The sequence below is a fragment of the Scyliorhinus canicula genome, chromosome 14 (genome assembly GCF_902713615.1).
Source record: "Scyliorhinus canicula chromosome 14, sScyCan1.1, whole genome shotgun sequence".
Taxonomy (NCBI): Eukaryota; Metazoa; Chordata; class Chondrichthyes; order Carcharhiniformes; family Scyliorhinidae; genus Scyliorhinus; species Scyliorhinus canicula.
Genome location: NC_052159.1, coordinates 39,629,238 through 39,644,685, shown reverse-complemented (window position 1 = coordinate 39,644,685; position 15,448 = coordinate 39,629,238). Strand labels below are relative to the sequence as shown.

The window sequence follows — 15,448 nt, the reverse complement described above, 5'->3', positions numbered from 1 at the left end:
CCATGCTGTCCCGTGTTACCAGCTCTGCTTGCGCCTCCCTTATAGGACTTTGTCGTCTCACACGGCCACTTCTGGTCCAATTCTCCATACACCGGAGGGGGATTTCTCCTTACTGTCTCACTCTTCACTGCTTTATCCCATAAAATTTGAAAAGAAAACGGGGGAAATAGGTCCAAAAGTCCGTTACAGGCGGGAGCTATCAAATGTGCAACCTACTCCTCCATGGCCGACACTGGAAGTCCCTGCCTTCACCTTTTCAATTGTATTCACCTTTTTCTCAGTTGCTTTCAAACTTAATATGGATTTCAGTTTTATTCTGATCACATTCCCCCCCCAGAGCATCTTTTAATATGAGATTACAAATTAATCCTGACTCATTGCACAATACAAAATATAAAATAGCTTTAACCTAGCTGTTTCCACAATATATTAATCTAGGAAACAGTCACAAAAGCATTCTGCAAACTCATTTTCCTGACTACCTTTTCTTCAAACAGCATTGAATGTGTTCAGCAAAATGTTTGATTTTGTGTGTTCATGTTTAAAATATAGTGTGTATCTTGATTCTAATCCTCAATTTCGTTAAACTCTTTAGAGAAGGAAGTTTTCAAGGAAAACAATTGGGTACCTGATGGATTCTGACTAACAAAACCCTTGGACTGATCTGTTCCCTCTAAGAACGCTATTCACGGTGCCCAATGCTGCTCTTGTTCCGCACTGTAACCAATCACTATTTGTTGATGTACCATTTGTCAATGTACTCTGTCGATTATTCTTTTGTTTACTATGTACGTACTGTGTAAGTTCCCTTGGCCGCAGAAAAATACTTTTCACTGTACTTCAGTACATGTGACAATAAATATCAATCAGTCAATCATGATGAAGGAACTGGAGTTGTCTGAATGATTTCCTTGTTTATAAATTAATATGAGAATTTATCTTCTCCATATAGATTAGAATTCAACGGTCAAGAAGAAAAATTAGGATGCAAAATCATCCACATAGTGACTGAGCTACCATCGGCCTGGAGTGTCTCTATTGTTTCTCATAGGCAAAACTTACATGTGAATTGTGTTTTCTTTATTTCAGCAGAATTTCTGTATTCCTTGAAAGTATTAATAATCTAAAGTTGAAATATTGTATTTTGAAAATTCAGTTGTGTGTGTCGCTGGCTAGGCGAACATGTATTGCCCACTCGAATTGGCCTTTGAGAGGTGATGGTGAGTTGCCCTACACACAGAACTTCCCCCCCCCAGAAAAGAGACCCCTGTCTGGAAGCTGGAGAGCAGTCTAGACAGGGGCAATGAGAAGAATTACAGCTGTAACACTGCAGCTCCACGTGTCCATTCCTTGAAGGAGTGCAGCTGTGACCTGCGTCTGTTTCCCAAAGATCCATTAGCTGCAAGCCAATGATAGATTTCTAGTAATGGTCTGTGATTGTAAGCTTCTACAAACCATCTGTAGCTTTGATTCATTCATCTCCCTTTATGGTTTAGTGGCCGAAATGGTGAAACCCTAATGTTTGTAAACATTGACCACATCAAAGAGAGGTACGTGCAGTGAAATCACACGCTTGAGTGATTGGAATACAGTAAGTGCTTGCAATGCACTTACCTCTCTTTGATGTGGTTTGGATGGTCTCTACCAGTGTGGTCCTGGCGTGGTGGACCTCTCGGTGAGCCAAAGGGGCAGCAGGTCCCCTTGAGGAGGACCCTTTGGCCCACTGTGAGTTCCACCACGCCAGGGCCACGCTGATAGAGTGCACAAGTGATCTGCTTCCACATGATTCCCGGCTGTAGGGACCAGAGAATCGCGGAAGGCTGGAGCATAGGACCCTGGGCCCACTAAATAGATGCAAATGGGTTGTTCATTTGCAATTATTTACACCCTCCTTCGGGTGCTCATAGTGGACCTCGTTTACAGATGACATGGGGTGGTGGCGGAGCATCGCGTTCGGAGCGGCACCTGGCGGCAATCTTGATTTTCTCCTGGTGCCTGATTTTCTGTCCCACTGGGGAACGCATTCCGGCCAGGGATGGAGAATCCTGCCCATCATCTCCTCAAAAAGATATTTTGCACATTATGTTCTATGTTCTAAATGTTAAATTGAGGTTAATTTGAGATAGATGTACAGATATGATTGCAGTACTTGAAGAGGATAGATAGTTGCTTTCTACGCTGATCAATATTTTTTCCTCAATCACCACCACCACAAACAGTTTAAATGAACATCCATCTCATTATTTATGGGGTTTTGCTCTCTGTAAGTTAGTTTTGTGGAAAACGAATAGATTCCAAACTAATTTATGAAAGTGCTTTAAGGTATTCTTCAGAGATGCAATAAAGCCTTACTTAAATTCAAAGCGTTGCCTCAGACATCTTTCCTCTTTTGGGGTTCTTGAATTTTGTTCCTTTTCATAAGTTTTATTCTTTCTGCCGGGTCATCATTCCCAATTTATTTTGGCCAGTCTGTGCATTATCACTCAGCAGTCATATCACAGCTAGTATTGCCTAGCTCTGTTTCAGCCCTGCTTGTAAGTTCTGCTTCTACCTTTGCTTTAAAGTCTCTGTTCCTACCACTAATCTGACTTAATTAGGTTATCCCTTAAATTATTATCCAACTACATCCTGCCCCTGCTGATTATTAACTTCTACTGTGATCCCTCCCCCGTTCCCATACTCATTCTCAGCTATATTTAACCCTGAGATTAAAGCAAACCCTATCGTTGAGCAGATTCTCAGTCTCAGGGTGATGAAAGAAGACATTTTGAATGGAAAGTATCAAAAAACACTTGAGTGTTGAATAAGAAACAACAAATTTGCAGACTAAAAGAGGATAACCTTAGTAGAAGAGTGAAGAAAGAAAGTTGCATAAAAGAAAGGAGGCAGGAATAAGAAAGTAGACAGCAAGAAACTGGTGAACAAATGTCAAATATTTGTGATTCAATTTTGTACGTTGTTCTACTTTCCCCGCACGTTTTCACGGTAAACTGTGATGAGAGGTCCATCATTTTAAATAGATGTAAATACATACATTTTGATACTTGATTCTTTGTATGTTTGTTATCTGCTCTCTTGATCCGCAGTTTCTATTCTGTTTGTATGATCCGGTAGTTCTGACTCCCTGAAGGCCTTGGTCTCAATCCCTCCTTCTTAACATTTTTTCGTGTTGGTATGTCTGAAAAGTAAAAAAACACTTGCATTTATAGAGTGCGTTTAATGACTACCGGATGTCTCAAAGCATTTTACAGACAACGAAATGCTTTTGAACTGTAGCCATTGCAATACTGTAGGAAATACAGCAGCCAATTTGCACACAGCCAATTCCCACAATCAGAAATGTGGTAGTGAGCAAGTAATCTGTTTTTGTCAAGTTGATTGAGGGTTAACTATTGACCAGTGCATAGGTGATTATTCTCCTGCTCTCGTTTGAAATATTGCTTTGGGATCTTTTACTTCCACTCACGCAGGTTGATAGGGTCTTGGTTTAATGCTAATCAAAAAAACCAGCACCTCCCTCTCTAGTGCACTAAAATGTCAATGTTATTTTTTTTGCTTAAAACCTAGAGTGGGTCTTGAACTTGGAACCTTGTGACTTGGATATGAGAATGCCACCAATTGAGCCACCACTGACAACATTTTTAATCAATTGTAATGATATGAATTTGATCAAAATGCATATAATATTTAAAAATTCATTGACCAAGCCATGCTTTTCCTCGCACTTTTTCTCTGTCCTGACTGTCAGGATAGCACAGGCAGTAGCAAAAACGGCAATTGATATAGGGTTTAGGGAGGATGTGTGCTCTCAGCATGGTTGTTAATTCACTGCACTGAATGACTTAATTTTTTTCCAAGGAAGAGTTATTAAAAATGATTATTCATCAAAATAACATCATTCTTCTCTACCAACTTTCTGCTCTGCAGCCCCAAGCCACCCAAACCTGATCCCTCCCAACCTTGGTTGACCTGCTCCCTTCCAACTGTGGCCATCGGCCCTGATTTTTCCCATTCAGTTCTGTCTCAACCCAGCCCGGGCTCACATCCCACCCTTAGCTCCAGGCTTTGCGCTCATTGTCAAAGTGCTACTAATGCCTTCCTGTTCCCTCCCCCTTTGCTCGCTTTTGGATGTCTCCCCTACTCGTTCCTGGCTTGTCCCAACTCTTTGGCCCACAGTTTTATTTCTCTCTTGCACCAGTCACAGTGGCTTCCGGACATGCCAGTGCTGGTCAAGGCCGAGGCTCCAGATCTACCACACCAGTGATGGGAAGAACATCTGGCCTGGGATAGAAGTACATCTCAGCGCTGTCCCCAATCTTGCTGTGGGGCCTGCTACCTTTAAAAAAAAAGAGGTAAAAGACAAATTAAGTCGATTAGTAAAGGAACATGTGTGAGAGGATACTGAAGGAGAGAGTTATGCAGAAAGAGAATGAGGAAGAATCAGAGAGAGCGATACAGCGCTGATGAAAAATTGTACATGGGAGACATAGTGAAAGAGAAACAGAACAAAAGGCAGATTGGAAACTACTATTAAATGTGAAAGAAAGCAAGCGACATGTGTTATCACTTTGTCCATGAAAATATTATTAGATCAGCGAGCAAATATTTCTCTTTCTAAAAAAAAAGTCATTGTGACAACAAGGTTGTAATTCCAACTGAGCATTTTAGATTGAATTGGATGATGACACAACATATTTAGGGTTATAGAATGATAGGATTTGTAGTCATGGCAGGGGGTGGGAGAGGGTGCAGAAGGTCAAGGAATGAGCTGGTAAGGCAGTTTCATTCTTCGGATATAAATTCAGATTAACCCACACTGATCGAATAAAATTGTCATTTCTTTGCTGGCTTGTTTTTTTTAATAGTTTTGGCAGACTCAGCCTGATTCTGGTCTGTTGTGTTGCATGCACATTTCACTGCATGTTCATCACAACCATCTTCTAGTTGATCTCACACTCACTGTAATAATAAGCACTGAACACTGGAAAATTAGTTATTTCATTGTTGCTCCACAAAAGTGCTGCAAACTATACTTGGCAAAAATGTCATTAATAAAAAGTAAGTTCATTTTGGGTTTTGACTGGAAACAGCATAGATCGTAAAGACATATAAAAATAATATGGCATAAATAACTTTTGAATGCATTGGTTGTTCGACTTGTGAAAAATACCTGCATAACTAACTTGTTTGAGTTTGGAAGAAACATTGGGCTGGAGTCGCCATCGGCGGGATTCTCTGCTTCGCCGGCAGGGCACTCGCGATGGCGTGGGGATGCCCATAATGTGAAACCCCATTGGCAGGCTGCCAGGGACGGAGGATCCCGCTGCCGGCAAGGGGGGGGGGGAGGCGTTGCACCAGAAAACGATGCGGCGTGAGGGAGGATCCCACCCAATGTGTTTAACAATTTTTTATGCATTATTATTTGCAATGGTTTTATACTCGTGTTTTTTTATACAGCTATGTATTCGCTGCTTTGTTTTGTTAATATTGTGAAATATTTCAAATGCTTTGGAAAACATAAATTAATGTATTATTTTTCAGAGTACCTTTAAGTTCAAATCGGAGAGTGACATCCATCTTGCAGAACATCATAAGCAAGTATTGTATGATGGGAAGCTGGCTAGTAGTATTGCCTTCACATACAATGCCAAAGCTACTGATGCACAGCTTTGCCTTGAATCATCGCCGAAGGAAAACCCTTCAATTTTTGTACATTCTCCACATGCACTCATGCTGCAGGTTAGTATTAAAATGTTGTACTAGTATGATTTCCACTGACCTATGATTTTCAAATTACTTAAAGGTGAACTCTAGTTAATTAGGTGCTTGACTATGATGAGTTTTTGTTGATGCCATTTATAAAATTGTGTGATGATAATGTTAATTTGATTGCTTTTGCTGAACTGTATGCAATATATATTGGGATGTTGCAGGTTTTCTTCTCAGAATGTAGATGCATTGGGGAAAATCATGTTGTCTACAATAACTGATGCATATTTTTCAGTCAGTTTTTGAGCCGATGAAATATTTTGCTCTCAGTTATATCAATTGAGATAAAGCACATTGAAGCCATACCTTCGGTATGCTACCCTCAAACATTCTCCTATTCATCTTTTCTTTGAGGTTCCAGATCTTGAACTCAAAGAATATGTGTTGATCACAGGCCACTATTGCTTGTCAGCAGAACACCTGCAAGTGTTTCCAAGTAGCCAGTTTTGATCTTTCTTTTACGCTTTTCAGAGAGTGGGAATACAGCTGGATCCTTAATATTTCTATCCAACCACATAATCTCACAAGTCAGGGTGATTGTAATTAAAGAAAAACTATATTTCTCAGTTTAGCAATTTCATTAGCATTGGTGTAATATTTCCTATATATGGGAAAATTTGTTGCTGCTGTCGGGGTCTCCAGAGGGAGTAGAATTCTTACAATGTAAGCAAATAAACCTTTGGAGATGGCAGTTTGCAAGCCAAGCAAGAGTGGGTGGGTATAGTTCTGAACTTGGCTTTAAGGAATTAAGCTCGACAGGTGGAAGGGTTATCAATTGAGGAACAGTTTTGTAGAAGCAATAACAATTCAGGATAGATTTAGCTTGGTAGGATCCCCATGGAGACTGGAACATAGGAACATAAGACTTGGGAGCAGGAGACGGCCATTCAATCATTCAGGCCTGGTCGGTCATTCAATAAGATTATAGCTGATCTGGTCGTGGTCTCCACTCCACTTTGCTGTCTGTTCCCCCCATTACCCACAATTGTGTTGGGCCCACAATTGTTCACAATTTACATAGATGATTTGGAGTTGGGGACCAAGGGCAATGTGTCCAAGTTTGCAGATGACACTAAGATGAGTGGTAAAGCGAAAAGTGCAGAGGATACTGGAAGTCTGCAGAGGGATTTGGATAGGTTAAGTGAATGGGCTCGGGTCTGGCAGATGGAATACAATGTTGACAAATGTGAGGTTATCCATTTTGGTAGGAATAACAGCAAACGGGATTATTATTTAAACGATAAAATATTAAAGCATGCCGCTGTTCAGAGAGACTTGGGTGTGCTAGTGCATGAGTCACAGAAGGTTGGTTTACAAGTGCAACAGGTGATTAAGAAGGCAAATGGAATTTTGTCCTTCATTGCTAGAGGGATGGAGTTTAAGACTAGGGAGGTTATGTTGCAATTGTATAAGGTGTTAGTGCAGCCACACCTGGAGTATTGTGTTCAGTTTTGGTCTCCTTACTTGAGAAAGGACGTACTGGCGCTGGAGGGTGTGCAGAGGAGATTCACTAGGTTAATCCCAGAGCTGAAGGGGTTGGATTATGAGGAGAGGTTGAGTAGACTGGGACTGTACTCGTTGGAATTTAGAAGGATGAGGGGGGATCTTATAGAAACATTTAAAATTATGAAGGGAATAGATAGGATAGATGCGGGCAGGTTGTTTCCACTGGCGGGTGACAGCAGAACTAGGGGACGTAGCCTCAAAATAAGGGGATGTAGATTTAGGACTGAGTTTAGGAGGAACTTCTTCACCCAAAGGGTTGTGAATCTATGGAATTCCTTGCCCAGTGAAGCAGTTGAGGCTCCTTCATTACATGTTTTTAAGGTAAAGATAGATAGTTTTTTGAAGAATAAAGGGATTAAGGGTTATGGTGTTTGGGCCGGAAAGTGGAGCTGAGTCCACAAAAGATCAGCCATGATCTAATTGAATGGCGGAGCAGGCTCGAGGGGCCAGATGGCCTACTCCTGCTCCTAGTTCTTATGTTCTTATGTTACCCTTTACACCCTAGTCTATCAAAAATCTGTCCAACTCCGCTTTGAATAAATTCAATGGCCCTGCCTCCATTGTTTTCTGTGGAAGACACTTCCATATACTAATGACCCTTTGAGAGAAATATATTTTCCTCATATCTGTCTTCAATGATAGGCCATGTTGTAACATTCACCTGGGGCATAAACCTGCTTGGTTCAGACACAGGAAGCACCACATTTCAACTTGTAGAAAGATAACATGTTTTTTCGTGAACCTGGCGTGGCGGCTGCGGACTGAGTCCAGTGCCGCCACAGTCGGGTGGGAGCTGTTCCGCAGGCAGGGGGGCTATGGCGGGGGGCTGAGGGTATTGGTGGCGGGTGATCCTGGGGTGGTGAGCCTGGTCAAAAGGGGGCAGTTTGTGGCAGGCCGGGTCGGGCGCGGCCGCTGCAGACCTCTGCCAAATGGGAGAGACTAGAACCAGCGGAAATGGTTAAAGAATAAGAGGCCTATCATTGATGACAGATATGAGGAGAATTTATTTCTCTCAAAGGGTCATTAGTATATGGAAGTGTCTGCAACCGTAGTTTTCTTTACTGCCTCTGTCTGGACTGCTCTCTAGCTTCCCAACAATGGTCTCTTTTTTGCGGGGACTTCCTCACATGTTTCCCTTTTCTGGGGGGGCTTCCGTACAGATTTCCCATTTTGGTGGGGCAGGGGGGTCCGTGGGTGCGGGTCTCCCTATTTAGGGGGTCTCTGGGGGGTCTCGGGGATCCCATATTTAGGAGGCCTCTTGGGAGTGGTCTCTTTATTTAGCGTGTCTCTGGGGTACCCTCTTTATTTAGAAGTTCTGGTAGCGGTGGCGTGGACACGCCTTGCATTGTGGGGCAGGGGAGGGTGGCCCTTTGATGGGCTTTACGGGCAGCTCCCTTAAGGTGTTATCCGCTTGGCCCATAGCAAGGTCCACCATGCCAGGGCCATGCTGGGAAATACCTGGAGTAAATTCCGCCCATGTGAGTCCCAGACAAGAGGACCAGGGAGAATATGGTGCCCGGCCAGTGGATGCAAATGGTCATTAAGACTAATTTGCCTTCTTCTGCTGGCGCCTGGACGTGAACCTCGAATCCACTGCTAGCAGAGGGCCTGGGCATCAGAACAGACACCGATCCTGTTTTCTTCACGACGCCCGATTCACCGCCGCATCGGAAACCCCACGACTGGCGGTGGGCAGCGGTGAATCCAGCCCAACGTCTTTAATTACCTACTTTCCAGAAATCATAACAAAAAAACACTCCTCTCCTTTTAAACATAAGCATGGTTTGAAATAACAAAGGTCTTACTTTTACGGTATCTCAGATGCACCCTTTTGCAGCAAATCAATGGATTTTATTTATTGCAAGGCCATCATCTTACACAGCTACAAGGATGTCAATGTAGCAACAGGCTAGATAGAGAGATAAGACAACCCTATTCTCTTTGGTTGAGGAGTTCTGAATCAGGAGGTATAGATTTGGGTTACGAGGTACGAGGACTATGGGGAAAACCCTTTTACCCAGAGGGTGGTGGGAATCTGGAACTCACTGCCTGAAAGGGTGGTAGAGGCATAAACCCTTAACATTTAACAAGTATTTGGAAATACATTTGAAGTGCTGTAACCTGCAAGGCTATGGCCCAAGCGCTGGATAGTGAGACTAGACTGGGTGGCTACCTTTTGGCCAGTGTGCACATGATGGGCTGAATGGCCTTGTAGGATCTCTTATTTTCTAGTAAGAGACGGGGTCCGGTTGTAGTTTGAGATTGAGTTTATTGCAGAAACTTGGTTAGTACACTTTCAAATATAAACAAAAGAAATAAAAGGCTAGCAGAGCATAAGGAAGAGAACAAAGCAAAGAGAACAAAGAAGAGAGAGGGCACCATGTGCACCAAGAGCATTTTACCTGCACTTTCTGGTACCGCCCCCGTCTCTGCCCCTAATTGGCTTTCAAGTTTTGAATTGTTACTTCTGAATGGTGCTCCATACTATCACTCATGCTGGTATCTAACTTACTGGCTCTGCACATTTCCAGTCTGACCCTGAAAGGCTGGTGTAACATTTCACTTTTATCACTGCCAAACTGCAAATGTATAATCTGACCTTGACTGTTCGCTTCCTGCCCTCAGCTGTTCTTTTGTAGTGGTCAGTGTGCGATCATGTTGGGATTGACTCGGAATTTCATTTCACTGTTGAACCTGGTTCATGACAACTAGGGACCATTTGGTTTGTTCCTTTTCCTTCATATGGGTAATTTTTCCCTGATCCTTTTGATATCTTCCAAGGACCATTGTCCTTTAGAGGTACCTTATTTTTCCTCAATCTTGGTACCGGTTTTGGATAAGTCAAACTGTTGTTCAATATACTCTTTTCATTGCCAAAGGATCTCATCGATGGAAATGTCTGGCGTGACTTGCCCTCCTTTGACTGTGGTAGGCAACTGTTTGCCCTTTTCCTCTGCCATAATACAAATTATTTTTGTTTAGACACAAGCCGTGAAGCTTTTCAGTTGGGCTGGTGTATCTATCCTGTATACCTCCAAAATCCAAATGTCTGTTAGGGACTTGAGCTGGATACCATACCGAAGAGGTTCAAGGTCGTGTAAGAGGATTATTAAGTCTAAAGAAAGACTGAGGGTATTTGTTAATAAAGAGGTGTCCTTACCTCCAGGGCCCAATGTAGGTCTGATGTCCGTATCTCCGGTTCCATTTCCTCAAGTGACCCTACTTGCAGCGCCAAGTTGAGCTTTTTAACCTGCAATTTCTGGTATCACAACCCTCTCTGCCCCTAATTGACTTACAGTTTTGAAATGTGACTTCTGAATGATGCCCCTTACCATCACTCACGCTGGCAACTTACTGGCTCTGCACATTTGCAGTCTGTATCCTGAAAGGCTGGTATAACATGTCACTTTTATCATTACCAAACTGAAAATGTATAATCTGACCTTGACTCCGAACAATACAAGCTTGTGCTTCATCTACAACCCAACTAATTCTTTATTTGACTTGCCCACAGTTGCAATATTTTCAAAATTTACTTTTAATATTTCCCCACAGGCCTCCTTCCAGTCTGTAAATGCTTGATTTCTATGATTTCCTCACACATGTATAACCAAATTTGTGCACCATCACAATAATATATTGATGATATTTGTGGGACTATATTGCCCAAGTAAACAATGATATTTTAATATTTGATCATTTCTGGAATGAGATGTTGAATGCATTGTTTGAGGACAAGTAATACATTTTGTTCTGTTCTGCTTTGCTTTAGGATGTAAAAGCTATTGTGACACACTCAATTCACAGTGCGATCCATTCTGTTGGTGGAATTCAGGTTCTTTTCACACTTTTTGCACAGTTGGACTGCCATCAGCAAAATGACAGTCAGCTGGAGACCACAGTCTGGTAAGCATTAGAAGAAAATGTGTGTGTACTAAACCTCAGTGCTTGGGCTGAATATTCTGGCAAAATATCTCAATGTAGATGAGAGCCTCATGTCTCCTTCAAAATGGAAGAACAATATTGTTTCCATTTGAATGTATCAAATAATATTCAGGGCAGTCAACTATTTCTTAATTTCCAAGTTGTTTGGAGAAATGACAAATTTACAAAAGTATTTTACTTATCAGCAAAAAATGTATATTTTTATAGCACCTTTAACAAAGTCAGGTGCCGCAGGCTCTTCACAGGATGGGGTAAAACAAAAGCTGACAATGGGCCACATAAGCAGATAATGTGGCAAATGATCAAAAGCTTGATCAAGGAACTAGGTTTTAAAGAGTGTGTTAAAGGGGGTAGAGAGATTTAGAGAGTGAATTCTAGAGCTTAAGGCCTTGGCAGCAGAAAGCATGGCAACCAATGGTGCAGTGATTGAAATGGGGGATGTTCAAGTGGCCTGAATTAGAGGATGTAGATAAGTCTATAGATGATCATGAAACTATTGCCAATTGTCATAAAAACGCATTTGGTTCTCTAATGTCCTTTAGGGAAGGAAATCTGCCCTCCTTACATGGTCTGGCCTATATGGTTGACTCTTAACTGCCTCCTTAAGGGCAATTGGGGATGGGCAATAAATGCTGGCACAGCCTGCGATGCTCATGTCCCTGAACAAATAAAAAAAAACAATATCTCAAAAGGTTGTGGGGCTGAAGAGATTTCAGAGGTAGGGAGGGGTGAGAATATAAGAACATAATAACTAGGAACAGGAGTAGGTCATCTGGCCTCTCGAGCCTGCTCCGCCATTCAATAAGATCATGGCTGATCTTTTTGTGGACTCAGTTCCACTTACCCACTCGCTCACCATAACCCTTAATTCCTTTACTGTTCAACAATCTATCTCTCTTTGCCTTAAAAGCATTCAACAAGGTCACCTCAACTGCTTCACTGGGCAGGAAATTCCACAGATTCAGATCCCTTTGGGTGAAGAAGTTCCTTCTCAACTCAGTCCTAAATCTGCTCCCCCTTATTTTGAGGCTACACCCCTAGTTCTAGTTTCACCCACCAGTGGAAACAACCTCTTACCTATTTCCGTCATAATTTTATATATTTCTATAAGATTCCCCCTCATTCTTCTAAATTCTAATGAGTATACTCCCAGTCTACTCAGTCTCTCCTCAAAAGCCAATCGTCTCAACTCCGGAATCAACCGAGCGTATCTCCCTTGCACCCCCTCCAGTGCCAGTACATCCATTCTAAAGTAAGGAGACCTAAACTGCGGTAAACAGTACACCAGGTGTGGCCTCACCAGCACCCTATACAGCTGCACCATAACCTCCCTGTTTTTGAACTCCATCCCCCTAGCAGTGAAGGACAAAATTTGATTTGCCGCCTTAATTACCTGCTGCACCTGCAAACCAACTTTTTGCGATTCATGCACGAGGACATCCAGGTCCCTCTGAACAGTAGCATGCTGCAATTTTTTACCATTTAAATAATAATCCATTTTGATTTTATTCCTAACAAAATGGATGACCTCACATTTACCAACATTGTACTCCATCTGCCAGACTCTTGCCCACTCACTTTATCTATATCCCCCTGTAGACTTTCAGTGTCCTCTGCACACTTTACCACTCATCTAAGTGTCATCTGCGAACTTTGACACATCACACTTGGTCCCCAACTCCAAATTATCTTTGTAAATTGTAAACCATTGCGGTCCCAACACTGATTCCTGAGGCACACCACTGGCCACTGATCGCCCACCAGAAAATCACTCTTTGTTTTCTGTTAGTTAACCAATCCTCTATCCATGCTAATACATTACCAGTAATGCCGTACACCTTTACTGTACACCTTTATCTTGTGCGGCATCTTGTCGAATGCCTCTGGAAATCCAAATGCACCCCATCCATCGGTTCCCCGTTGTCCACCGTGCTCGTAATGTCCTCAAAGAATTCCAGTAAATTAGATAAACATGACCTGCCTTTCATGAACACATGCTGCGCCTGCCCAATGAGACAATTTCTATCCAGATGCCTCATTATTTCTTCCGTGATGGTAGGTTCAAGCATTTTCCCCACGACGGAAGTTAAGCTAACCGGCCTAGAGTTACCCGCCTTTTGTCTACCTCCTTTTTAAAACAGTGGCGCCATCTTTGTTGTTTTCCAATCTGCCAGAACCGCCTCAGAGTCCAGCGAATTTTGGTAAATTACCACGAGCTATTTTCGCCACCATCTTTTTAGCACCCTGGGTTGTATTCCATGAGGGCCATGAGATTTATCTACCTTTAGCCCCATTAGTTGCCCAACACTGCCTCCTTAGTGATAATGATCGTTTCTGGGTCCTCACCTGCCATAGCCTCCTTGCCATCAATTATTGGTATGTGATTTGTGTCTTCCACTGTGAAGACTGACACAAAATACCTGTTCAATGCCTTGGCCATTTCCTCATTTCCCTTTCTTAAATCCCCCTTCTCACCCTCTATAGGATCAATGTTTAACTTAGCCACGCTTTTTCCTTTTATATATTTGTAGAAACTTTTCCTATTTGTTTTTATATTCTGAGCTGGTTGACTCTCATAATCTATCATACTTTTCTTTCTAGTTTTTTTCATGGTTTTCTGTTGATGTTTAAAGATTCCCCAATCCTCTAGTTTCCCACTAATCCTTTGTATGCATTTTCTTTCAATTTGATACCCTCCTTTATTTTCTTAGATATCCATGGCTGATTATACCATTTCCGAGAGCTCTTCCTTTTCACTGATATACTTTTGCTGAGCACTGCAAAAAATTGCTTTGAAAGCCTTCCACTGTTCCTCAATTGTCTCACTATAAAATCTTTGATTCCAGTCTATCTTAGCCAACTCCTTCATTTCATTGTAGTCTCCTTTGTTTAAACACATGACACTGGTATTGAATTTTACCGTCTAATAGTAAGAATAATAATCTTTATTAGTGTCACAAGTAGGCTTACATTAACACTGCAATGAAGTTACTGTGAAAAGCTCCTAGTCACCACACTCCGGCACCTGTTCGGGAACACTGAGGGAGAATTCAGATTGTCCAATTCACCTAACATCATGGGCGGTATTCTCCGGCTTTCAGACGTCAGCCGCGCATGCGCGGGTTGCCGGTTCCAACCCGCGCATGCACGAATGACATCAGCGCGCAGACGGCACGAACCCGCGCATGCGCGGTGCTGTCTTTCTCCTCCGCCACCCGGAAAGACGTGGCGGCTTGATCTTGGCGGGCGGCGGAGGGGAAAGTGTGCGTCCGTTTTGGACGCTGGCCCGACGATCGGTGGGCACCGATCGCGGGCCTGTCTCCTCCCGAGCACAGTCGCGGTGCTCCCATCCAAATCGGGCCCCTAAATGCCCCTAACGGGCATCTGGTGCCCGTTTCACGAATGCAGCGACCAGGTGTGGTTGCTGCCGTGGTGAAACGGGCGTGAAGGACCGGCCGCTCGGCCCATCGGGCTCGGAGAATCGCCGTTTGCCGTGAAAAACGGCGAGCAGCAATTTTTCCGAGTCCCGGGGGGGGGGATATCGCTGGGGGCACCAGGGGGGCATAAAAAATGTCGAGAGGCCCTCCCACGATTCTCCCACGCCACGTGGGGAGCGGAGAATTCCGCCCCATGTCTTTCGAGACTTGTGGGAGGAAATGGAAGCACCCGGAGGAAACCCACAAAGACACGGGGAGAACGTGCAGACTCCGCACAGACAGTGACCCAAGCCTGGAATTGAACTGGGACCCTGGTGCTGTGAAGCAATAGTGCTAACCACTGTGCTGCCGTGATACCCCACTCTCCTCCATCTGTATTTAAAATTCAACCATACTTTGATCGCTCCTTCCGAGAGGCGTCCTGACTATGTGAACATTAATTATTCCTGTCTCGTTACACAGGACCAGATCTAGGATAACTTGCTCCCTCGTAGTTTCCATTACATACCAGAGGGATTTTTTTGGTGGGGGGTAAAAAAGAATTTTAATATCGAGGCGGTGCTTATTTTCAAGTTAAAGTAGGTCAGTGAGCTCAGGATTGATGGATGAATGGGACTTGTTGCGAGTTTGGACATGTTTAGCAGAGTTTTGGATGACGTCAAGTTTATGTTGGTAGAACATGAAAGATTGGCCAGGAGTGAGTTGGACTGGTTATGACAAATCATGAAAATCAGGTGAGCTGAGGCAGTGGTAGAATTGGGCCTCAAGTAACTTAAGTTGCCATTACATCC

The 15,448-nt window shown here is 43.1% G+C and overlaps 1 protein-coding gene across 8 annotated transcripts in view; it reads left to right on the top strand.

Moving 5' to 3' along the window:
• nbeaa (neurobeachin a) overlaps window positions 1–15,448 on the top strand; it is a 1,044,979-nt gene that overhangs the window by 212,147 nt on the left and 817,384 nt on the right. For all 8 annotated transcript variants that reach the window (XM_038817846.1, XM_038817850.1, XM_038817848.1 and 5 more), the window contains exons 9-10: window positions 5,542–5,739; window positions 11,048–11,181. In XM_038817846.1, coding sequence (XP_038673774.1) covers window positions 5,542–5,739; window positions 11,048–11,181 — 332 coding nt within the window. The remainder of the gene's footprint in view (window positions 1–5,541; window positions 5,740–11,047; window positions 11,182–15,448) is intronic.